A 24,745-nucleotide genomic window follows, 5' to 3' on the forward strand; every position below is an offset into this window, starting at 1 on the left:
TGTCATGCATCGGTTATGTTGCTGATCCAGGAGTGATAGGCTGATAGTTTGGAGAAGACTGCGGGTCTGTTGACGTCACAGTGCGGGCTGCCCCAGGTGACCACGCCGAACAGGTAGTAGACCGAGTGCTTCTGGCAGAGCAGTGGTCTTCCAGGGTCCCCCTGTGGAGAGAGGTGCGGTTGGAGAGGGGTGGCGGGTTCAGAAAATATCCCTTGATCCTAAGCGTACAACTGAACTCCAGTTGCTCTATTCAAGGAACATCGGCAAGGGTGCCGGTCTGCTCCTGCAGTACGTACCAGGCAAGAGACGGAGCCCGCGGGGTCAGCGCAGAGGTGCGTGTCTCCGATCAGGTCCTCCCCCCACTGCTTTCTGCATGCGCTGCTGTTCACCAGCTGCAGCCTGGCCTGGTGCAGGGTGTCCTTATTCACCTCCGCTGCGGGGGAACACGGCGCGACAACACCACGCGTCAATCCCGCTTCCCTGCACCAATAGTAGCTCTCCATGCCCATTCGAAATGACTTGACGAGCCTGAGTAGGCGCTCTCTCTCTCTCTCTCTCCACACAATGGAGCTCATTGTTTCTAAGTTTGTAGTAGGTCTTACGCACCTCCCTGATTTGGTGCGGAGCCAAACTGAAGAAAACGGGTGTTCCAGTTCTTTAAAGAGGGCTCACAACTCAAGTATAATGCACCCAAAACATTACTTTAACGTTTCGATCAACAGATCTTCAGAGGGGTATTCCAGAAAGCGGGTTTAGTTTGAGTTCTGAGTCAGAGTTTCTGAAAATAAAGTGAGTTGCGAGCCCTCTTTCCAGGAATCGGACGCTCATTGTCGGTACCCACGTGTCGCACTGGTGGTTCCCCAGCCGGTGGTGACACAGGACCAGCTGTCATCTAGCTCCAGCTCATCATCGGGAAGGCAGACCGGAGACACCGTGGCACCTGGGAAACAGAACAGACCAGAACACCTGCCACCGGCTGACGTGTTCCATACAGAATACTCTTCAGCTACTGTAATATTAAATTGTGTCCTGGTGTCCTGGCCCCATCCCCTCTATGACGAGCTGTGGCAGATTGGGAGGCACCTTCAGTCAACGACAGGCTCATCCCACCCAGGTGCAAAACAGAGGTTCAGGCGTTCCTTTGTCCCAGTGGCCATCAGACTCTATAACAGTGCCTGAGTGTTGTGGAGGTGTGCATGAATGTATACATGAGCATTACTATATATATCTATAAGTCTGTATGAATGCATGTATATATTCTATATTTTACACATGCTGTATGAATGGATGTATATATTCCTTGTTCTTTTTATGCTTATGCGCTATGTATATTCTGCATTTACAACCTGTAATTTCCCACTGCTGAAACGCCAAACTTCCTCCTACAGGGATTATGAAAGTTCATATCTATATTTCCTTCTACATGGATTATTCATATCTATATTTCCTTCTACATGGATTATTAATATATACTCCCACAGGGATTATTAAAGTTTATATCTATCTATTCACTGTAACTGTACACACATTACACGCAAAAAACAAATCTTGAATCTATCATGAGTGCAGATAAACTGGGCCAAGACCATGAATCATCAAGTTCATCAGTCAGATCTGGAAGGGAAAAATTGTTTGGCGGACTGGTTGGTTGATTGTTTTTTTGGCTGGCAGGCTGGTTGATTGATTGATTGACGGACAGGAAGTGATACCAGTTCGGGCGGCCACTCTGAGGCGGAGCAGGCTGAGGTCGGAGACGGGGGGGAAGCCGCCGTCCTGGGGTAAGTTGAACACCTCCTCCACCGGGATGATCTGGAGGGCCAGGCGCAGGTCATGGGCTCCCAGCACCACCGTGTCAGTGACACTGGACCAGAGGAGGGGGCGGGGGAGAGAGAGGGGGGGGGGGGTTAAGTTGAGAGAGCACTGAAACGACGCCATTAGACATCTAGATATGCCAGGAGCAGGCTAGGCAGTGTGTCAGTTCCGACATCCCGAGGGCGGGACTTGACGGGCGAAAACAAGACGCTTCCGTGTAAGGCTGGGTATCGATTCGAATTTCAAGAAGGTTCAGAATCAATTATCACGATTCAATATCGATTCGGTTAGTGTTACAATTTTTTTTGCTGTAACCTTAATTACATGACTGCCAAGTTATACTAGGGCTGGGTATCGATACCGATTTCCAAAAATGAATGAATGAATGAATCATTGAATGAATGAATTAACTATTCATTCCTTCATTTATTCATTCATTGAATAAAAGATAAGATTCTGGGATTCATGAATCAAATGATTCAGAATCGATGAATCGATTTTTTAAACCCAACCCTACTTCCGTGTCGATTCAGTGTTAGTAGCGACACAGCAGGGCGGCAGAGAGACGCCTGATCCCGGACGCGGATGAAGGAGAGAGCCCCAGACGGGGGAGCAGGGGAGGGGCCGTCTCGGGGGGGGTCGGAACCGCTGACCTGCAGTGGCAGTGTTGGGGCGCCAGCACCCAGCGCGGGTGGACCAGGCTGCCGCTGCAGTAGTGCGTCCCCCGGGACTGCAGGCTGACCTGCCACGGCCAGGTGTTGGGGCACGCCTTGATCACGTTGGCCACCCGTACCTCCTCCTCCGCCCTGCCCTCCCGGGGAACGGTCGCCGCCGGGGGCAGGTCCGCCAGGCAGGGAGACTTCTCGGCCTCCCCGCAGACCTCTGGGGGAGAAACGGCGGAGGGAAAGAATCGGGATCGGCAGCTGAATGACGCAGGACAGAGAGGGAGCCAAAGCAGGAGTGGATGGACATCATGTCGTCGGCACAGGTGTGGCTACTTCGTAGCTATGTAGCTTACCATCAGGTAAGGCAACACGATCATCATTCATCTGTGAGTGATCACCTATCATAAAGAAATGGAAATCTTTTTATTTATTTTTTAAGTAACCTAGAAGAGTAAACATTATATGTAGAGCACATCAAATCTGCAGACTTATGATCTGGTGTGTGTGTGTGTGTGGTCACCACTCTGGACCGAGCGGATCCAGCCCTCGTAGTGCAGCAGGTCGGTGTAGACCCCCGGTTTCCTGGCCCTACCACAGCCCACTCCCCAGCTCACCAGCCCCGCCAGCTCATACCGGCCCCCGATGAGGTACGACAGAGGGCCCCCCGAGTCGCCCTGGGAGGGACGGAACAACCACAATGCAAGACGGAGAATAGTGTCACAAGAGGCCAGTCATTTGACCATTTAGGGTTCAACAGATTCTGGTTCACTCCTCATAAACCCCCCCCCCCACACACACACACACACACACCTGACAGGCATCCACTCCCCCGGCCTCGTCTCCAGCACAGAACATGGAGTGCTGGATGACTCTCCCCCGGTAGAAGTGGTTACACAGGGCAGGAGGTAGCACAGTGATGTTGACCTCCTGGAGCCTGTGGGCCCGTGCACCATCTGGGGGAGGGGTGGGGGGGGGGGGGGGGGGGGGGGGGGGGTAGGAAGGAAGACCGACGATCGGACCGTAAAGCAGAGCGTATGCCGTATAATTTCCAGTGTGCATCATTTGATTGTATTCCTATAGTTCTCTATTGTCGTTGAGGAACCTTTATGCTGTATCAAAATTAAGGAAAATAAATATTGAGGCTTGAAATTGATCACTATGCCAGTAGACTCTTCTGAGCTACAGTGAACAATCAAAAAGGCATTTGATATCTGACAGAAATATAAAAGGGGGTTGTAACTAAGGAAGGAGACATACTATTGTATTTTACTTGATTTCTTATCTTTTAGTGTTTTATCTTCCATCTTATTTTCCTGCTTTTTGTTTATTTCATGTCTATTTTTATGTGACGCACTCCATGCATGTACATTCTCTGTTGTGAAGCTCTTTGAGCTGCATTTATTTGTATGAAAGGTGCTATACAAATAAAGTTTTATTATTACTTACATTCTCTGGTGACCCCCCATCCGGTGACGGTGCACAGCCTGTAGGGCTCCAGGGGTCTGGTGTAGATGGTGATGGGTCTCACACACTGGTCGAAAGTGAGGGGTGTCTGGAGCTTGACCAGAGCTATGTCGTTCCTCTTTGTCCGCCTGTTGTATCCCTCGTGGCGGATTATTTTGTAAACTTTCACCACCTGAAGGAAAGTACGGTAGAAACACGTTCATATACAACAATCACCTGATGAATTTGCGTGAATGTGGGCTGTGTGTGTATGTGTGTGTGTGTGTGAGCTACTGTAGAACGCAGGTGCATCTCACCTGTTGGCACGCTTCATGAGGATTCTCAAGGTCATGTTTCCCAGCCAACACGCTCCACAATGATGCTCTGTTATACCTGACAAACACCAGATTCCACACTTGGTCGATCTGCAGCCTCTTAATAACCCTCAAACACCTCAATAACTGAATGGCCTCTCATTCACCCATGCAGACACGCATTCACACACCAATGGCGGCAGCTGCCACGCAAGGTGCTAGCCTGCTCATCAGGAGCAGTGGAGAGGAGGAGCCTGGATTCGAACCGCCGACCCTGCGATCATTAGACGACCCGCTCTACCTCCTAAGCCACTGCCCCCCCCGCCCCCCAATCTCCCACTACCTGCCAATACCCATCAAGGACATGGGTGTTTGACCGGGTTCTGACATCCCTCACCGTAGGAAGCAGTGCGTGGCTGTGACGACCCAGGAGGGGGAGAGGATGGCGCCCCCACAGGCCGAGAGGTTGATGTAGCGCAGGTTGACTTGCCAGGGCCAGGAGTGGGGCCAGGCCTCCTTCCCTCCGATGATCCGCGTCTTGATCTCGTTGTCTGGGATGAAGGAGCGTACGCCGGCAATCTCTGGAAAACAGGCAGACAGAGATAGGTTATGGAGTGTTCACAGTTTACACTACGCCCATCTCATCAGATATATTTGTGGGTCATATTAGTTCTGGTCATCTTCCGGAGCACTTGGTAGTTCGTCCTAATAAGTTCTAACTCTACAGTATATGCTTTTTATACTACGGCCTCTCATTTAAGACGTATTGAAATATAAAACTGATGGACTGATGCAGCCACATCTGAACGCCTTTCCACAAACCTTATAGGGAGGGGCAAGAAGATATTTCCACAGTGAGTGGTATAAAGAGCATCCCTGGCTGGAATATTCTCAATCCAAGGATGCAGCATACCGCTTTGTATGCAGACATTTTGCCTCTTCAAATGCCCCTAAGAGTATTTATGCATCTGAAAATGGATATTCCAATTGGAAAAAGGCCACTTTTAGGGATAGTGGGTTTAATGTAGCCTACATGCCGCCAAGTCAGACAAATGTGAATGCAATGATTTCATGGGGTGAATACAAAAGAATGGCTGAAAACAACACATCTGTCCTGGGAATGATGGGAGCTGAAAATAATTTCTTAAAAAAAAAACTGTAAAACTAATTGTTGCAAGTTTTTATTGCATGCATGACTGGGTTAAGTGCTCAGTGATTTTACATTGTCTTATGTGATTCACGTTGTAAAAATCACCAGAGAACGCAGAAATCGAAATCTCTGAAGTCGAAATGTGTTTGCAGAGGAGAACCTCTGCCCGCCTGCTGGAACCTCTTACCACCCTTTTGCCACCCCAGGTAAAACTTTCTAGAACCGCCACTGACGACGGGTAGTTCCGACCTTGCAATCTGATTGGTTAAGAGCCGTTGTATATGCCACTATATATACCACGGTCAAAGCCTCTATCGTTCTATGTGAGATATTACTGCGCCAATTATTACTACCTGTAAAAACGTCAGGTCCATTGCGCAACGGTCTGTTTGTTAGGCTACATTACGGTTTCTCCTCAAGAAAATTGAAATATTGAATGTCAATTTTGAGTTCTATCTTCTGGTTTATCGTCAGCAATTTTGTAACTCGCAGTTGCACAGCAGAGCTAGGCTACACTTCGTTCATGGCTAGCTAGGTTGGTCAGGAGTAGGCTATTTTGGTTGCTAGGACTCGGTTGTTAATCGTTGTGAAACTCCTTAGCAACGTGATCGTTTTAGGAACTATCCTTCTTGGCGGAGTTCACACTCAAATCGATTTCCCGGTGATGTAACCGTTGTATAAAAGCAATAACTCACTCGAGGGTTGTGGTTTAAGGCCACTCGGCTGCGTATGTGCCTATGACCGCAGCACAACCCGTGCTGTATATTGGCCATATATACACCACACCCTCTAATGAGTTATTGCTTCATTCACACTACGCCCATCTCATCTCGTTAATGGAATCACGGCTGCGGTGGTGTGAGCCACAGCCCTCAAGCCCATCTTTTCCACCACACATTCCACCCAAACCTGCCCGTGACGGTTGCATCCAACTAGCCAAATTGATAATTGTTTTCGCCCTTTTCTGCTTTAATATTCTGTTTTGAGTAGGTTATAGTGCGTCTGGTCCTCGCCATCTGAGGAGCCTACCAGGTAACCGAAATCTCCGACACAACAATGCATTTGTAAAACATGGCTTACCCTACCTTTAAAATAAGCAGTCACTGATTCTTCTTCCTCTTGACCAGTAACGAAGGTCTCTGCGCTGACTACGAGAAAAGACATGGTTAAGTAAATATCTAGGGTGTAAATGTAGCCCATAGCAAACGTGTGTTGTGCCAGGGCCTATAACTTACCATACCGGTTCCCGTGCCACACCAGTGAGACAACAAGAAAAACAAACATTGTAGACCTACTCAAAGGCCCAAATGATTTGTTCAAAATCGCTGCCTCTTTTACAATGTTGCTAACTTTGAAAGGAATGAGGAGGAAGTGAAAGGTGACTGTAGCCTACTGGGAACTGTGGAACTACTGAACGTTACCTTTTCACCTAATTAATTCCCCCTTCACACCAGCCGCCATCAATATTCAATTATAATTGGGTATACCGCATGGATGTATGGCAGGTCCTCTATGCCGAGCGTGCTGTCGTGTGTAGTACACCCAAACACCCACATGGGCGCAGTAGAACGCCAATCCCCAGAACAGTGCCAAAAGGGAAAGAAATTCATTTAAATCAAGTTCTCTTTCTAGAAATTAGGCAATTGAGGTTAAAAATCAAACAAACAAAGTTCAAACAAACTCACACACCTCATTTATTAAAACAAATAAATTTATTTAAATGGCGCAAGTCGTCATTGCACTAGTCAATTCAGGTTTATCCATTTTACATTCCACATACAATTTCATTCACAATCATAATAGCTATATAAACAACAACAAAAATACAAACAATGGATCAGATATGCTTTTCTTGGGATCAGTGTTGTCCAAAGACCCACTTATTTTCATTTATTTTTTGGAGGTGAAATGAGCATACTGACTCTTTATTGTCAAGTCACCGGGCTTCGATGTGACCTAATGGACACATGTTCAGGCCTCAAGGTTTTTTTTTTCAATATTGCCATATCTGCCAGCCCTTTAGCTTTTTAACCCAAACATATTCCTCAAAAACAGTGCCCCCGAACAGGTAAAGCATGAAATCCTTCATGTCAACTGTCTATTTAAAATCATAAATATATATATATATTTTTAATCAAGGACCCCCCCCCAATCCTTCTCTCCCCTACTCCTGTCAGGTAGGGGGGCATCTCTATAGCACAGCACTCATTGAAGGTGAACTTTTTAACCCTCACCTGGAAGGTTTTGCTCATGGGTTAGGAGAAGGGTTATAGAAATAACATCCATGGAACAAGCGTCACATATAAGGAAAGTTATCAGGGTTTGAAATTAACTTAAAACCAAAACAAACAAAATAACCATTTTAAAGCTGTAGCAAGCTGGGTTATGTGTGTGGCTTCCTAGTCCTCCCCTGGGGTTCAGGTGGTCCAGTCCAGGCTGGCTCTCAGTGCTGCTGGTCGGAGCTCTGTCAGGGTGACGACTCGACCTCCTTCCCCCAGATTGGGTCACCCTTTCCTGGCTTGACCAGGCTCCGGCTCCTCCTCTCCATGGTCCAACCGCCATACCCGGCCAGCTCCCCCACCCTGAAGCCCCAGTCGTACCCAGAACCCAGATCTCTGTCTAAACGGGCAGCTTGGCAGCTGCTGACGGGCCACCCGGGGTGGTCTGTCCCCCTCGGCCATGCCCAGGAAGGTGCAGTCTGGAGTGGGGGGCTGGCTGCTCTACGCCCCCCCTGTCAGCCTTCTCTCCAGGCGGTCCAGCTTGGCCAGGTTCTCCTTCAGGAGCTTGGAGCTGGGGGTGAGGAGCAGGGCCCTCTGGTAGTACATCCTGGCTGCAGCGTAGTCCCCCTGCAGGGGGAGCAGACACGAGAGTGTGTGTGTGTGTGTGTGTGTGTGTGTGTGTGTGTGTGCGTGCGTGCAGAAAGATAACTTGACTGCGCGGGAAATGGCTCTCATTAAAGGACAATGCTCGTTTTTGACAACCTGGACCTTATTTACGACATATTATAAGACGTTTGACTTACCGAGATCACTTTGGTGTAGTTCGGAGGCATGTAGAAGAAATTTAAAATCCAGCGCAAGACAGTATATCCATGTAATGGCGGTGGTCGGGGCACATGTGGTATTTCACATGCCTCTGTAATATGATCTTTAGAAACGTCTTTAGACACGAAATAGCTTCCTCACTTGCTCCAGCACGCATGCGCACAGCGTGCTGGAGCAACGATTGTGCACTGTGCGCATTAGTGCTGGAGCAAGTGAGGAAGCTATTTCGTTTCGAAAGACGTTTCGAAAGATCATGGCATGTGAAAACCACAACAGGCCTATGCTCTATGTAAGCACAACTAGCGATTCATCAAGACAGATTGATGAAAACAACCTTTTCGCGGCAGAAAATAGATTTAGAAACTGCATTCTAAGTGCCCCGACCACCGCCATTACATGGATATACTGGCTCGCGCTGGATTTTAAATTTCTTCTACATGCCTCCGAACTACACCAAAGTGATCTCGGTGAGTCAAATGTCTTATAATATGTCGTAAATAAGGTCCAGGTTGTCAAAAACGAGCATTGTCCTAGGGACACTGACATGCATGATTGTCTAGGACCTAGACTCTAGGTTATGTTAGGAACTCTCTTGTATGGTGACAGTACCTTGATGGGTTATGTTAGGAACTCTCTTGTATGGTGACGGTACCTTGATATGTTGAATCCCCCCCATGTTCATCCAGGCCTGTGATTGGTCCGGTTTAAGCTCCACAGCAAGCTTGTAACTCTAGAACGGAGAACACAGCCTGAAGTCAACGTAGTACAAACCGCCACTAGGTGTCAGTGGGGAGCTTAAGCTTAAGATGACGACGGCCGTGATCATGAAAGGAGAAAAGTTCACTTGAGACTTTACACACTAGCCACAATATGAAACCAAAAACCTTGGATAGTCTCGCTGTGCATTCTATCTGAAAACCAGATATCCTTATAGGACGTGCAACCGCAAACCGCGAACCATAGATGATCCCTTTCTCCATTGTCAGATGCCACACCCGAAGACCTCGTGATCTCTCGTTGGGCTTTTTGTTAATGTGTCTTGGAAAGGTGACAACAGCCAAACAACAGAACACTGGGCTCCTGGCTCGCCCCCCCCCCCACACACACCCCACGGAGCCAGAGACAGAACCCAGTGTCTGTGTGAGGGGAGGAAACGTGCTAGAGAGTCAGCTGATCAACACAGCAGGCCTTTGTTGACCTCCTGAAGACAGAGGACAGGTTGAGACAGAGGGAGGGGAATGAGGGAGTTAGGGAGAGATAGAGATGAGAGAGGGCGAGAGAATGTGCGTGTACTAGGACAGGGTGATATCGAGAGAGAGAGCAGAAAAGAAAGGCAGCGCACTTCCACAGAAAGGAAAGGCACAAAGGGCAAGTTTATCTTCGGCAACACACACTGTTCATGAGAGGAGAGCGGGCCTGGGGAAATAAGTATCCCTGTTTGCTCGGCAGATTGCAGACGAGACGGCGTACAGCAGAGCGGCGAGACAAGCCGAGCGGCGGTTTGATGGGACTTATCTCTGTCTGTCTCAAGTGTATTTCAAGTGGGGGGGTGGGGGGAAAGTCCTTGCTACAGTACTTCAAAACAATCCACGGGCTCCTTTCAACCCCCTGCAGATCATAATGCTGTATACTTCATAGGGAGATGCAGACTCAGTTTGGGGGTTTTTTACGTTTGAAAGGAGGGTTGTCAGACAACCCAATTAGTGGCCTGAGATTTCAACGGGAAAGGTTTTGGTTGCACGGGCCAAAAATAGGATCTACATTGTACACCGGGGTGAGATGAGTCAAGACTGTACTGTAGGGAGGAGTAAAGTAATGTACAGTAATATGAGAGGGAGAGATGACAGTTATCCACTGATGATAAGACATCACCCAAAAAGCACTACAGTACACGCATACTTTCATGCATGTTATTTCAAATCCCAAAGGAACTCTTCATTTCAAAGCCCGTACAAATCAACAGCTGAACTAAGAGCTATGCCAGCTAGTCTAGCAAATAATGCAACATCTACAGTAACATACACCATACTCAGACCAGCGCCGCTTTACAAAAAACAGTTGGCGTAAATCAACACTAATCAACACTCATCAAAACCCAAAACAAACTAGATTGCTACCAGGCCTTAATAAAGAGATTAGGAGCTAGCTGAATATCTCTCTATAGTCAGACTAAGTGACCACGCCCTTGCAATTGAAAGGGGAGGCAAAAAAGCCCTGGTTACCAAAAGCAGAGAGAACGTGGTCACTGTTCGACAGGTGAGGTTGAGACAGAGATGCACCTTCACCCGAAATGTGACAAATACATGAGTACAATATTTTGAACCAGAGAAAAAATGCTTTTATGTTCAGCACTGTAGGCAGAATGGGCCTGTTGAATCGCACCCGCCCTTATGATTGGCATCTTTGGTGATATATAATTCTATAATAATTATATTATATTAGAATTCTGGACCCATAGTGGTCTTTATTCAAGCCACACGGTGGGATACACAACACGCACGTGAGTGAGCGGTGACACAGTAGCACACGACACACACACAAACATATCTTTATAGATATACATGTACTGTATATCTTTTTTTTAGCGGTCACTGGTGGAAATTGTTCCTTGCATTTCTCCCATCTAATCTGTCCTCCTCCAGGGGCAGCCAGGAGCAGTGGGCAGGATTGCCAGAGGCACCATGGGACGAAGTCCAAGTGCTCTGTCCAAATCCTGGTCAGGAACCGGACTGAAGAACCTCTTCTGCATGTTTTTCATAATGGGTTCTTTGGGAGGAACACGGGGAGAACATGCAAACTCCACACAGACAGGTGCAGAGGTGCTGAGGAGACAGTACCTACAGTAGTACTAACAGTACTAGGTACTGCACCACCGCGCTGCAAGTGAGCGATTTTGGGGTTCAGTGTCTTGCTCAACGAACCGGGACTTCGCGATCCCCAGCCAGCCGCTCTACCTCCCGAGCTATGTACCGCCAATATCTTAATGGTTTGGTTTATTTGATTTCTTTATATATATTTTTTTTTTTCAAACCTCAAAATTGCAATGAAATCTTCTGAGTGCACATACACGTTGACTCCAGAGAAAGAGAGAGAGAGAAAGAGGGGAGAGAGAGAGAAGTGGGAGAGAGAGAGAGATGGAGAGAGAGATTAACCTCGAAGGCTCTGTCCAGCTGGTTCATCTCTCTGAGCTGGTTGCCCTTGGAGAAGTGGAGCTCCGCCCTCACAGACAGGTCCCCAGGGTTCTGCTGGAGCGCCTTATCCAGAGCACCCAGCGCCTGGGAGAGAGAGAGGTCACTGAGTAATACACACACACACACACACCCAGCGCCTGGGAGAGAGAGAGGTCACTGAGTAATACACACACACACCCAGCGCCTGGGAGAGAGAGGTCACTGAATATTTGATTTGATTTTTATTAAATTCATGCTTGCAGTGGAGCCAAAGGCCCACTGAAAAACGGCAGAATTTTACAATGCATAAAAAGGTTAAGAAGAAAACAGACAATAACTTCGCATATACAAAGTATAAAGTACAAACTATAAAGGTTTAAAATATTTCAGGGTATAAGGGATAAAATATTTCAGGGAATAATACACACTCACACACTCATGCGCGTGCAGGCGCGAACACACACACGCACTGTATATACATACATATATACAAACATACACATTCATTCCCACTCTCACACACACACAGATGCAAACACACTCACAGTAATTAGTAATCTGCATACTCAAAATTTCTGAATCTCACATATGGGTAGTCCATTTACCCTTCTCTCCCTTTCTCTCTCTGTCCCTCATTCTGTCTCTCCCTCCCTCAGTCGCTCCCTCTCTCCCTCCCTCTGTGATCAGAAGCGGGTACCAACAGTTTGGGAACCGTCGGAAGGAGCGTCTATTTACCACCCGCTTTCCATCACCGCCTGACGATGTCACTCAGAGCGACAACAAACAGAGACGGTTCATTAAAGAACAGCGGAAAAGCAAGCAGAAGATCTGTCCAGGGACGGGAGAGGGACAGGGAACGAGGGATTCAACCAGATCGGAGAGGATGAATGTAATTTACTTGAGCCCGCGGGAGACTGCAGTTTCATCTTTAGTTTGACAGGAAAATGCAATCAATCGGTTTTATTTACAGAGAGAGAGAGGGAGGGAGACAGGTGGGAGCGCATCTATAAATTCACGGTGCCTGCTCTCAGAGCCCGGGCCTCCCGGCCAGCCGCTGTTGTCTGGAGGAGCACATTAATATGCGGTTCCGGTTCCGGGACTCTTGTTCTTAAACAAGCGCCCGGAGTCTCTGGAGTCTCTGGTGTGTAGATGCTGTAGAGCAGACGGAAGGCTTCGAGCGAACGCATGCGGGAAGGGGGTGGGGGGGGGGGGGGGGGGCAGAGAGAGAGGGAGAGAGGGGGGTAGAGAGAGAGAGGGAGAGAGAAGAACGCCAGCATCCAGCCGACCAAATACTCCCTCCCTCATAAACAGGGAGACACGGTTTTAAGCAGCCTGAAAAACAACGGCGCCAACAAGACAGTTGGATCCGGCTGGCGGGCGATAAACGAGCCCCATCTCCAGACGCTGTGGGACTAGGTCTGGAAGAAGGGAACTCGGGGACAGACGGAGAGAGATGTTGGAGGGAAACGGGGAGGGAGGGAGGGAGGGAGGGAACATTAAAGTCACGAGGACGGAGAGATCGGGTGAGGGGTGGCTGGAGGACGGAGGTGGGGCACCGGGTCCGGGAGTCGCCATGGCAATAGAATCCAGGGGCGATATGTTTCCATGGTAACCATTGTTTCCACGCGCGGATCTCGGCCGATTTCGACTTCTTTGATTTCACACCACTTCTACGCCACTTCAGGTCTAGCTCCCTCTCTCTCACACACACACACACACCTCTGTGTAGTTCCCCCGTTTGCTGTAAATGGCGGAGAGGAGGCGGTAGCACTCGATACAGCCCCCCTGTCTGGATATGATGCCCAGTGTCATCTTCTCTGCCTCTTTGGAACGGCCTGCCATGGCTAGTACCTGGGCCTGCGGAGAGAGGGAGGGAGAGAGAGAGAGAGACAGAGAGGGGGGGGGGGGGGTGAGAGAGAGTATGCAGGTCTTCAAGGCGAGCCATGTGGTGTCGGTGTCCTGATTTGACCTTGTACAGCATGTACTGTGGGAGTGTGTGCACAGTGCCTGTGGCGGGCCCACCAGATGGCTTGGCCATATTCTGGTTTGATGTGTGTGTGTGTGTGTGTGTGTGTGTGTGTGTGTGTGTGTGTGTGTGTGTGTGTGTGTGTGTGTGTGTGTGTGTGTGTGTGTGTGTGTGTGTGTGTGTGTGTACCAGGGCCTCCCAGATGCTCTTTAGTCATCCTGGTTTGATGTGTGGGTGTGTGTGTGTGTGTACCAGGGCCTCCCAGATGCTCTTTAGTCATCCTGGTTTGATGTGTGTGTGTGTGTGTGTGTGTGTGTACCAGGGCCTCCCAGATGCTCTTTAGTCATCCTGGTTTGGTGTGTGTGTGTGTGTGTGTGTACCAGGGCCTCCCAGATGCTCTTTAGTCATCCTGGTTTGGTGTGTGTGTGAATGTGTGCGTGTGTGTGCGTGCATGCGTGTGTGTGTATCAGGGCCTGTATCAGATGCTTTGGTCATCCTGGTTTGATGTGTGTGTGTGGTGTATGTGTGTGTGTGTGTGTGTATGCGTGTGTGTATGTATGTGTGTGTGTCCGTGTATGTGTGTGTGTACTGTATGTACAGTATGTATGTATGTGTGTGTATGTACAGTATGTGTGTACTGTATGTCCAGTATGTGTGTGTGTGTACCAGGGCCAGCCAGATGTTGGTGCTGTCTGGCTGTAGTGTGTGTGTGTGTGTGTGTGTGTGTGTGTGTGTGTGTGTGTGTGTGTACCAGGGCCAGCCAGATGTCGGTGCTGTCTGGCTGTAGTGTTGCTGCTTCTCGGTACACCTGCAGCGCCTCCTCGTAGCGTCCTGTGTTGTAGTACAGCGCCCCCAGTGGTGTCAGAATGTCCACCCTCCTGGTCACCTGCAGGGCCCTGGGGTCACAGGGAGGTCGTGCGGGGTCAAAGGTCATCGAAAAAGCTCAACGAAAAGGTCAACGTTAGGGCGCGTTGCTACCGCGCAACCTCCGCATAGGTTCCGTATCTGCCTCACCTCTTGTACCATTTCTCCGCCTCCTTGCTGTCATTGGACGAGCGAAGGAGGCGTCCCAAGTTCACCATGGCGACGTAGTGCGCCGGCTTGAGACGCACGGCGTGCTGGTAGTGGGCGGCGGCCCGTTCACCCTGTCCTGTACCACAGAAGAAGAGAGAGACAGAGAGACAGAGAGAAAGGGTGAGAGACAAAGTAAGAGAGAGAGAGTGAAAGAGAGAAAGAGAGAGGGAGAAAGGAAGAAAGAAAGGACGAGAGAGAAATAGAGAGAGCAAGAGAGAAAGGGAGAGACGGAGACAGATGTGAGAAAACCTCATCAGGTAGCCACTGCTCCTGATGTTGAGATGACCCCCCCTCTTCTCTCCCTTTCCTTTCCTTTCCTTTCCTTTCCTTTCCTTTCCTTTCCTTTCCTTTCCTTTCCTTTCCTTTCCTTTCCTTTCCTTTCCTTTCCTCTCCTCTCCTCTCCTCTCCTCTCCTCTCCTCTCCTCTCCTCTCCTCTCCTCTCCTCTCCTCTCTCTCCTCTTATCGGGTCTTGAAGCGGAGGTAGACCGACCGCGGCGGGACCGAACTCACCCGTGTCCACCAGGAACACTCCGTAATTATTATGCAGGTCAGAACTGTCCGGGCAGTTCTCGATGCCCTGCAAGTACACCTCGTTGGCCTCGGAGAAGCGCTTCTATGGAGGGAAAAAAAGAGTGACAACAATGAAATGGTTATGTTCCATATGGGCGGGTGAGACATGCGAAATTGTTTCCGTGTTCATCAGCGATAAGGTTATCTTTGCTGACAGGGAGGTTAAAAGCCAGGGGTGCACATAATGAAACAACTTGGAATAATAGCATGTGGTGCCCCCCCTGCGCGACAAGGTTAACGATCTACTGCTAATTCAGATTTAATTGCGATTTCACAGAGAGGAAGTAACAGCACAGCCCTTGCCTGTGCATAAAATTAGAGGGTGTGTACCTGCCTGCAGCATGTGCGTGGGAGTGTGGCTGGTGCTCCGTGTGTGTGTGTGTGTGTGCGCGTGTGTGTGTGAGCATGTGTGTGTGTTACCTGCTCAGCGTAGAGTGAGGCTAGGCTGGAGTAGGCGTCGGCAAAGTGTGGACCGAACCGAATGGAGTCCCTCAGCATAGCCTCCGCCTCCTCCTCTTTCTCCTGGGATCTGCCGGAGTGACATCATCATCGTCGTCAACATCATCATCACCGCCATCACAGTCATTGTCATTGCCATCATCATCACACACCTGGACCTGTATGGACGTCTCTGGACCTGTACGGACCTCTCTTGACCTCTCTTGACCTGTATGGACCTCTCTTGACCTGTATGGGCCTATCTTGACCTGTATGGACCTGTATGGACCTCTCTTGACCTGTCTGGACCTGTATGGACGTATATGGACCTTTCTTGACCTGTCTGGACCTGTCTGGGCCTGTATGGACCTGTATGGACCTGTATGGACCTGTCTGGACCTGTCTGGACCTGTATGGACCTGTCTGGACCTGTCTGGGCCTGTCTGGACCTGTATGGACCTGTCTGGACCTGTCTGGACCTGTCTGGGCATGTCTGGGCCTGTATGGATCTGTCTGGTAGCCTGTGGCTGTATGCTCACCTGTCTGGGAGGTTGTGGTTGTACTGTATGATCCCCACGCTAAACTGAAAACATAGACCTGTTGATGGATCGGAAGCCTAATAATGGAGTTAATTTATGCTGCTATTGAAGCACTGCTCCATTAGAGACCAGGGGAGCTGCAGGAACTAAGTGTGTGTGTGTGTGTGTGTGTGTGCGTCTGTCTGCCTGTGACAACAACACTCACTTTACAGTCCCACTAATGAGAACAGGCTTAAGGCCGTTTCAGACGGGGAGCGATATTCCGCCTGCGTTCTCGCTCGGATCAGCGGGGGAAAGCTGACTACAATTCAGCTCTTGTCGCGGGAGGGCGTGTGCACGGAACGAGCACGCGCGCGACAATTTCACTCAGTCATTGAAAATGAATTACAATGCGCGGATATCGCTCCTCGTCTGAAACGGATTAGACAGGAGCACGCAGGCTACACACCCTAGAGCAGCGCCTAGACAGTGTTCGCCGAAACACTCCTTGGAAGATACTGCACTCCTATGGAATTCCACCAAAGATCATCACAATCATAAAAACATTCCATCAACACTTTGAGTGCAGTGTTATCATGGGCAATACCCTCTCGGAGTGTGGTGTTCCGAACAGTCCGGAGTGAGTCAGGGGTGCGCCATCTCCCCTGTCCTCTTCCTTATTGCCATAGACTGGATTACAATCAATACCACAGTGAACAAACCCAGGGGTCACCCAAACCCAGGAGTCACCCAAAGAAGATTGTGACTTCGCTGACTATCTTGCTCTTCCTTTGAACCCACCACTCCTGCAGGTTCCGACAGTACCGACATGCTCAACAACTTTGCCAGACAGGTTGGACTCAGCGTCAACACCTCCAAAACATCAAGTGATGTATGTAAACTCGATCCCCACAGCACCCATCCTTGTGAATGAGGAGTCAGTCACTTGAGTTTGTGGAAGACAGTCATTTAGCAGACCCTTTTATACAAAGAGACTTACAATAATTCATGTAGGAAGTCTGTGTACTACTACTCCCCAGAACTCACAAGTGCATCTCCTTTCTAAACAAGTGACTAAGACCATAATGTAGTGCTAAAGGCAAAGTGTAAGAGCTAGCAAACTAAAACCTCTTGAAGAGGTGTTGTCCCTCACTGTCCCCCTCAAGGACCCCCCCCCCCCACCTTTTCTCATGGTTGATGAGTTTTGAGCCTGCGGTGAAAAATGGGCAGCGACTCTGCTGTCCTGACGTCAATCGGCAGTTCATGCCACCACTGCGGGGCCAGGACAGAAAAGAGCCGTGACCATGTTGATAGACCACAGGGGCCTTGGAGTGACGGGGCAACCAGTCGCCCCGAGGTAGCAGAGCGTAGCAGTCAGGAGGTGGTGTACTGTAGGTCTTGACCATGGTCGGGAGGTAGGAGGGAGCTGTTCGTTTCATTGCCCTGTAGGCTAGTACTGTTTTAAACTGGATGCAAGCTGCTACAGGGAGCCTCACCAGTAAGGACAGCAGGGTCCAAAAATACACTAAAGCAAGGCTGGGAAAGGGTCAGGGTGCCTTCTCCCAACTCCGTCTCATCTGGAGGTCCAAGCAATACAACCTTAACGCGAAGGTGATCTTGTACTTTATAACAGCAGTCTGTATGACTTCTGCTGTATGGCTCAGAAGGTTGACGAGTGGTCAAAACAGACATGAGGAGAGTGGAAGTTCTGCCTCAGGCGAATACGCCAGATCTGGCCAAACAAAATCTCGAACCGTCAACTGTACAAGAAAACAGATAGCCGGAGCATCACCATGAAATTACATGCAGACGTTTGAGATGGCTGGGCCCTGTGTTTGAGAATGGAGCAGGACTGGATTACAAGAGTCGCCTTAAGATGGACGCCACCAGGCAAAAAACAAACAAACTGGGAGATCCAGGACCAGCTGGTGCAGAGCTGTGACGAGGAGCTGGAAAAGATGAGCCTTTTCGTGGGTAGAGGCGCAACACGCTGCCAAGGACCGAATGTGATGGAGAGAGCTTGTTGAAGCCTTGCAGCATGACCCATAGGGGATGAAGAAGAGTAGGGAAGTAAGTAAGTCACAAGAACAGCAGGGGGGACAGGATATATGGTCTGAATTGTTGAGAGTGCGTGCGTGCGTGTGTGTGTCTATGTGTGTGTGTGTGTGTGTGTGTGAGTGTGTGCGTGCGTGTGTCTGCTGGTGAGGAATGAATGTCAGATACTCAAAGCTAATCACAGATCTTTTCCGCCAGCCTCCGTCCCTCCTGTCTCCTGGCCGGGCCATGAGTGGGCCATCTATCTTAGTGATGCTGCTAACCAAATGTTTGTCCAATCAAGCGATTGATAGAATGGGCAGGGCAGAGTACACTGCAGCAGACCCCCCCCCCTCCCCCCCCACACACACAGACTTAATGAGCCAAAAACGAAATGACTATCCTCTACAGTATGTAGTATGTGCAATTTCCCCTTTTACAACAGTGTGTGTGAGAGCTCTCTGTGTCTCTGTGCCTTTTATCGTCTACAGTAGCAGTGTCTGTGTGTGTGTGTGTGTGAGAGAGAGAGAGTGTGTGTGTGTGTGTGTGTGTGTGTGTGTGTGTGTGCGTGTGTGTGTGTGTGTGAAAGTGTGAAAGTGTGTGTGTGTGTGACATTGTTGCTTGCATGTACATGTACAACAGGAAACAATATAATAATAATTATTAATTAAGCTACAAATTATATAACTTATAACATCTGGCGAACACACACCTTTCCCGTACTATCACCACAGGAACACAGGAAGGAGTGTTAACGCAATATACTGTACAGTATGGTAAAATCCAGACAGTGCATATGTGTGCGTATTGGTGTGTGAACACGGTGTGTGAGGAAGAATGAGGAGGTGTGAACCGACATGGCTTACTGTATGTGTATGTTCAGTCATCCGTGTGAAAGCAAGTGTGTGTGTGTGTGTGTGTTAGAGGTGGTGGAAAATTTGGATTCATGTAAGGATAACGATTCTATTGTCTATGATTATCGATTGATTCACAAATTCCCCAAAATCTTTTCCAGCAGAAGTGCAATAATTTTCTCATTGGGGTGTATTTAATGGGTTACTATAGTAAAATGGTTGAAAAGTCATTGAAAATTATACTCTATCGTCTATAATCGAGAATCATTTTGAAATTGAATCCTGACCCTTAGAATCAAAATCGAGTTGAGCTGTGAGATCACTACCGATTCCCACCTCTAGTGTGTGTGTGTGTGTGTGTGTGTGTGTGTGTGTGCGTGCGCGTGCGTGCGTGTCTTACTTGAGCAGGTTGCCCAGGTTGAACAGGGCTCTGTTGTGCTGGGGGTTGGTGTCCAGGGCTCTCCTGTAGTACTCCTCAGCCTCCTCTGGGTGGCCCGTCAGCGTGCCCAGGTTGTTCATGGCGCTGGCGTGGCGAGGGTACAGCCTGCCGGGCACAGAGAACAAGAGGGACGAGAGAGGAAGAGAGGAGTGAGAGAGGAAGAGAGGAATGAGAATAACAGGATATATAAACGTAGATGCAGTAGATCCATGCATTGGCCTCATCATTGACATCAATAAGAACCAAACCTAGATATCAATAAGAACCAAACCTATACTCCAATAAGAACCAAACCTAGACATCAATAAGAACCAAACCTAGACACCAATAAGAACCAAACCTAGATCCCAATAAGAACCAAACCTAGACTCCAATAAGAACTCAACCTAGACTCCAATAAGAACTAAACCTAGACTCCAATAAGAACCAAACCTAGACATCAATAAGAACCAAACCTAGACACCAATAAGAACCAAACCTAGACTCCAATAAGAACCAAACCTATACTCCAATAAGAACCAAACCTAGACTCCAATAAGAATCAAACCTAGACACCAATAAGAACCAAACCTAGACTCCAATAAGAACCAAACCTAGACTCCAATAAGAATCAAACCTATACTCCAATAAGAACTAAACCTAGACTCCAATAAGAATCAAACCTAGACTCCAATAAGAACTAAACCTAGACTCCAATAAGAACTAAACCTAGACTCCAATAAGAACCAAACCTAGACTCCAATAAGAACTAAACCTAGACTCCAATAAGAACTAAACCTAGACACCAATAAGAATCAAATCTAGACATCAAAAAGAACCAAAGCTAGACACCAATAAGGACCAAACCTAGAAATCAATAAGGACTCAACCTAGACATCAATAAGAACCAAATCTAGACATCAATAAGGAAAGCTACAGGACAATAATGGGAAAGCCACTCATGGGACTTTTGGGACATAACCCAAATTGTTCAATAACTACAGATCCCAACCACATAGACACAACTAGAAATCACAAACACTTAGATGTGACCACAGAGCAGCCCCGAACACCATGACTGGGACGTAGTCTGGTCCAGAAAGGCCTCTGGAAATCCAAGGTGAAGTGGCCTGTAACCCTGAGCGGCGACCGAGATGACTCGCCTCTCTCTCCGAGGACAACAACGTTAACGGTGACTTTCAATCATTAGATGACTGGGACTGTGTAACTGTTATTATATTAGTTAGTGCGGGCACAGTCAGACAAACCACCCAGCACAACCCCCGTACTGGGGGGTGGGCAGGAGGCGGGCACACGGCGTGGCAAACCCGCTGTTTCCAAGGCAACCCTGTTTCCATATGGCGGCTAACGAAGCGCGTTCCAACGGCGTTCCGCGCTCCAGGGAACACTCTTGAACCCGAAACAGCTTGAACCCGAAACGGATCTGGATCGGGACCGAGCTGGCGGAATAGCGGCAGCTTCGCAGGCGCAATTTCACATAGGATGCCGGTACCTCGTACTGGATTTCATGCCTCATTATTCTGCTGTTTTTTGCCCTACTGTCAGTCGCTTTCCTCTCTCTGTGTGTGCTTTTGTCTGTACCGTGTTGTACTGCACTGCTTTCGTGTCTTACTTCGGCCCGCTGTGTCCCCGTGGGAGGTCCGTAGCACGCTCCCTGTTTTGGCTTGGCGTGCTGCTTGGCTAATCCAGGGAAGCATTTCGAGCGGAGCCATCAGCGCCAAGCTTCACTGTATTCCATCTGTGGCACAGCGTTGGCCGCATCATTGACGTGCCGATCTAAATAGGTTCACGCACATTCCGCCAGTCCTCGGCGTCTTCAGGCCGGGGTAAAGGCTGCACGAGGGGGACCGGAGCTCTGAACAAGTGCATAGCAAAGAAAATAAAACAACAAAACAAGCATTTTTTGGGGGGGGGGACGCAACAAAGCCAACCACTTGAGGGCAACCAGCCCCCTCTCTCTCTCTTTCTCTCTCTCTCTCTCTGACCCGGCACCTCTTTACCCACGCGGAAAACAAGAAAGAAGGGGGAGGGGAGCAAAAAATCTATTTGAGCCGGGGTGAGAGTGTGTGATGTCTCTGGGGGACGGAGGGGCAGATGGGGTCGTGGTTTGGACCCCAATGAAAGCAGAACAGGATTGCGGATCTTGGCTCCGCCGCAGTGGAGTGGTGGATTAGTGGGTTTTGTGGGAGCAGGACAGAGGCTAAGGGGGAGCAGCACGCCTCCGCTAGGCCGTCTGTACGGGACAGAGGGAGGGAGGAGGGGACGGAGGAGATGGAGGGAGGAGTGATAGAAAAAAGTGTGAAGGGGAGTGATGATGGAGGTTCGGGGAGGTGCGGCGCCCCGGCCCTGTTGACGCACCCCCCAGACAGAACGCACGCGCGCGCACGCACACAGCACCGTAGTAACAGCCATCACCGAGCGCCCGCCAGGGGGAAAGAGATGCAAATAAAAGAAGGACGACAGTGCTCCCATCTGTCCAGACAGGCCGACACCTAGCACCGCCAATAGCACCGCCGCTAGCCCGCTGCTAGCACCACGCGGGAGACGGCAGCGTGGGGGGGGGTGCACGGAGAGATTCAGATTACAGGTACACCATTGTACAGGCAGCCTGTTGACCTAGCTCCATTGACTGCTCTTTCACACTGACAGAAGAGGCAGCCTTGCGCGGAATCAAATAAGACGTGGGAGGATCATCAGCTGTGGAGGAGGAGGAGGAGGAGAGGGAGGAGGAGGAGAGGGAAGAGGAGGAGGAGGCGGAGGAGAGAGGGAGGAGGAGGAAGAATAGGAGGAAGAGGAGAAGAGGGAGGACGAAGAGGAGGAGGAGGAGTAGAAGGAAGAGAGGAAAGAGAGAGAGGAGGAGAGCAAAGAGAGAGAGGAGGAGGAGGAGGGGGGGTGAGAGAAAAGGAAGGAGGGTGTGAGGGGAGAATGTACAAGAGTTCCTTGGGAGCCTTTGCATGTGACAGGAAGAACAAATGGATCCCTGCTTTCATTAAGCACAGTGCTGTGTGTGTGTGCGTGTGTGCGTGTGTGCGTGCGTGTGCGCGCGTGCATTGTGTCGCTGAGCTAGATAAATGGGACGTGAGCGTTGAGCTGAGACAAGGCCATTACATGCTCGAGAGCATGCGTTCTACAGTATAACGTATGTGTGTGGGCGCGCACGTGTGTGTTCACTTAATCCATACGGTATATGTACAGTAAGCAGTTTAAGACAAATTTAATCAAAGCCGATTTCTGTTATAAAGAGTATATGCGTGCTGTAAACTGAACAACAATCGACTTCGAAGTTCCCTCTGAAATTAATGACTCGGTTCAGTAGATTTCAGCCCTTCAGGCAGAGTCTGGACACCAGGAAGACTCCTCGCCCTCTCCTCTCGAAAAATACCTTCACTTTCATTCTCAAGAAGAGGTTCTCCCGGTTCCCCGGTAGGGTTCCTGGTTAACCTCGCCCCGACCGTAACCCGATCACCTTAGCGTCCGTCCCGCTTTCTGGAGGAACCCGCCAGGACACCCGATCTCCGCAGGATGACGACCGGGAACCCCCCCGGCCGTGTCGTGTTTTTGGTGGAGTGACCCGGTACTTTTAACGATTCACGGTACAGTTCTGGGAAGAAGCGTGTTTTGGCAGAGCGGTACCACAGAACACTGGAGTGCTGGAGGAACTTCAGAACGCTTCTACAGGGATTGTTTACGCGCCGCCCTCTGTTTGCCCTTGTACATCTAACCTGATGCGCCAGATGGTTCGCTTCGCATAACCATCTGGGAACTATCCACTGGGATCTGTTTGGAAAAGGGCAGGCACTTCCAAAAATACTTGGCAGGTGACTGGATGAACCATCTATCTATCTATCACCCGGTAACTTCCACTATTACACGCTATCGTCACACCTAAGCCCGCCCAGCGTAGCCGTTTTCGAACGCTGATTGGCAAGATCGTTTTCCGATCAGGCACAAACAGATCTCTATGGAGAGTATCCACACAGATCTGCGAGGGAAACCGAATGTGAGCTCGCGGGATGAGGATGGTCTTACAAGGCTATTCTACACCCTCCCTGAGCTCCTGATGTCCTATGCGACCTCAGTGTGCGAGTGCACGGGGCCTCTGGGTGGGAGTGCTGGAAAGCACCCCCCCCCTCCCCGCTGTGAGGCTAACCTGAGAGCAGTAGTGTAGTGGTGGATGGCTTCCTGCTGACGGCCCTGGTCCTTGAGGAAGTTGGCGTAGTTGTAGTGAACCTTGGCATTGTGAGGCAGCGTCTGGATACCAGATCTGGGAGGGAGGGAGGGAGAGAGAGAGAGAGAGAGAGAGAGAGGAGGTGGAGACACAAAACAGAAAAGTGATTGAAAATACCTGTTTCCTTTCTGACGGCATCCTGTATTTCAGTGTGCGTCTCTCTCTCTCTCTCTCTCTCTCCCTCTCTCTTTCTCTCTCAATTCAATTCAAATAAGCTTTATTAGCATGACAGATAAACAGCTATTTTGCCAAAGCATTACACAAAATTATTAGTTCATAAACAATAACATTATACAAAAATATTGACAATACTCTCTCTCTCCCTCTCCCTCTCTCACTCTCCCACTCCATTCCTGCCAACCTTGAGAATAACAGTGTGTTTCTCCTTGAAATATTGTTTTTCAGCAGAGTGAACCTAAAAAACAGACAGCTAAGGGAAGGAGAGAGAGGGAGGGAGAGGGATGGAAGGAGGGAGAGAGGGAGAGAGAGGGAGGGAGGGAAGGAGGGAGGGAGAGAGATAGATCGATCTAGGTGTCTTAGCAGCCTGTCCTTATCTATTAAGAAGGCAGCCAGGTGAATGGATTGACAGAGTGATAGACAGATGCCGCGCAGTCTGGGACAGAGATATAGTAGCGTCACATGAAGACATGGTTGGTCGGGTGGCATGTTTGTGTGTTTGTGTGTATGTGTGTGTGTGTGTATGAGCCTGTCGGTCTGATTAACATACAATCTGACCCATCCACGCTCTAATGCACTCCTTAGTATTCAAAGCCATTAATCCTCCCCAAGAATGAAAGAGAGAGAGAGAGAGAAAGAGAGAGAGGGAGAGAAAGAGAGAGAGAGAGAGAGAGAGAAGGGTAAAAGTGAGAAGAAGTAATGGTTACTCCGGAATGATGAATAACTCACACCATTCCATTTATCAGAACCTGACACACACCCACACACACTCTCCCACATAAACACACACACACCCACACATACACACTCACACACACACACACACACACACTCACTCTCACACACACA

General features: G+C 49.3%; 1 protein-coding gene across 2 annotated transcripts in view; it reads right to left on the reverse strand.

Annotated features, from left to right (window-relative positions):
- Positions 1-7,113: 7,113 nt before the first annotated feature.
- The window catches only part of tmtc1 (transmembrane O-mannosyltransferase targeting cadherins 1), an 87,529-nt gene continuing 69,897 nt past the window's right edge, over positions 7,114-24,745 (reverse strand). Inside the window, exons 10-20 of one of the 2 annotated variants that reach the window (XM_084447898.1) lie at positions 23,642-23,755; positions 19,453-19,596; positions 18,072-18,194; positions 15,629-15,737; positions 15,149-15,251; positions 14,579-14,714; positions 14,316-14,460; positions 13,318-13,455; positions 11,581-11,703; positions 9,081-9,158; positions 7,114-8,230 (exon numbers count right to left, since the gene is read on the reverse strand). In XM_084447898.1, coding sequence (XP_084304024.1) covers positions 8,105-8,230; positions 9,081-9,158; positions 11,581-11,703; positions 13,318-13,455; positions 14,316-14,460; positions 14,579-14,714; positions 15,149-15,251; positions 15,629-15,737; positions 18,072-18,194; positions 19,453-19,596; positions 23,642-23,755 — 1,339 coding nt within the window. In that variant the 3' untranslated portion in view covers positions 7,114-8,104. The remainder of the gene's footprint in view (positions 8,231-9,080; positions 9,159-11,580; positions 11,704-13,317; positions 13,456-14,315; positions 14,461-14,578; positions 14,715-15,148; positions 15,252-15,628; positions 15,738-18,071; positions 18,195-19,452; positions 19,597-23,641; positions 23,756-24,745) is intronic. The other variant, XM_084447899.1, reaches the window with a different exon arrangement.

This window comes from Borostomias antarcticus (genome assembly GCF_949987555.1).
Source record: "Borostomias antarcticus genome assembly, chromosome: 13".
Lineage (NCBI taxonomy): Eukaryota > Metazoa > Chordata > Actinopteri > Stomiiformes > Stomiidae > Borostomias > Borostomias antarcticus.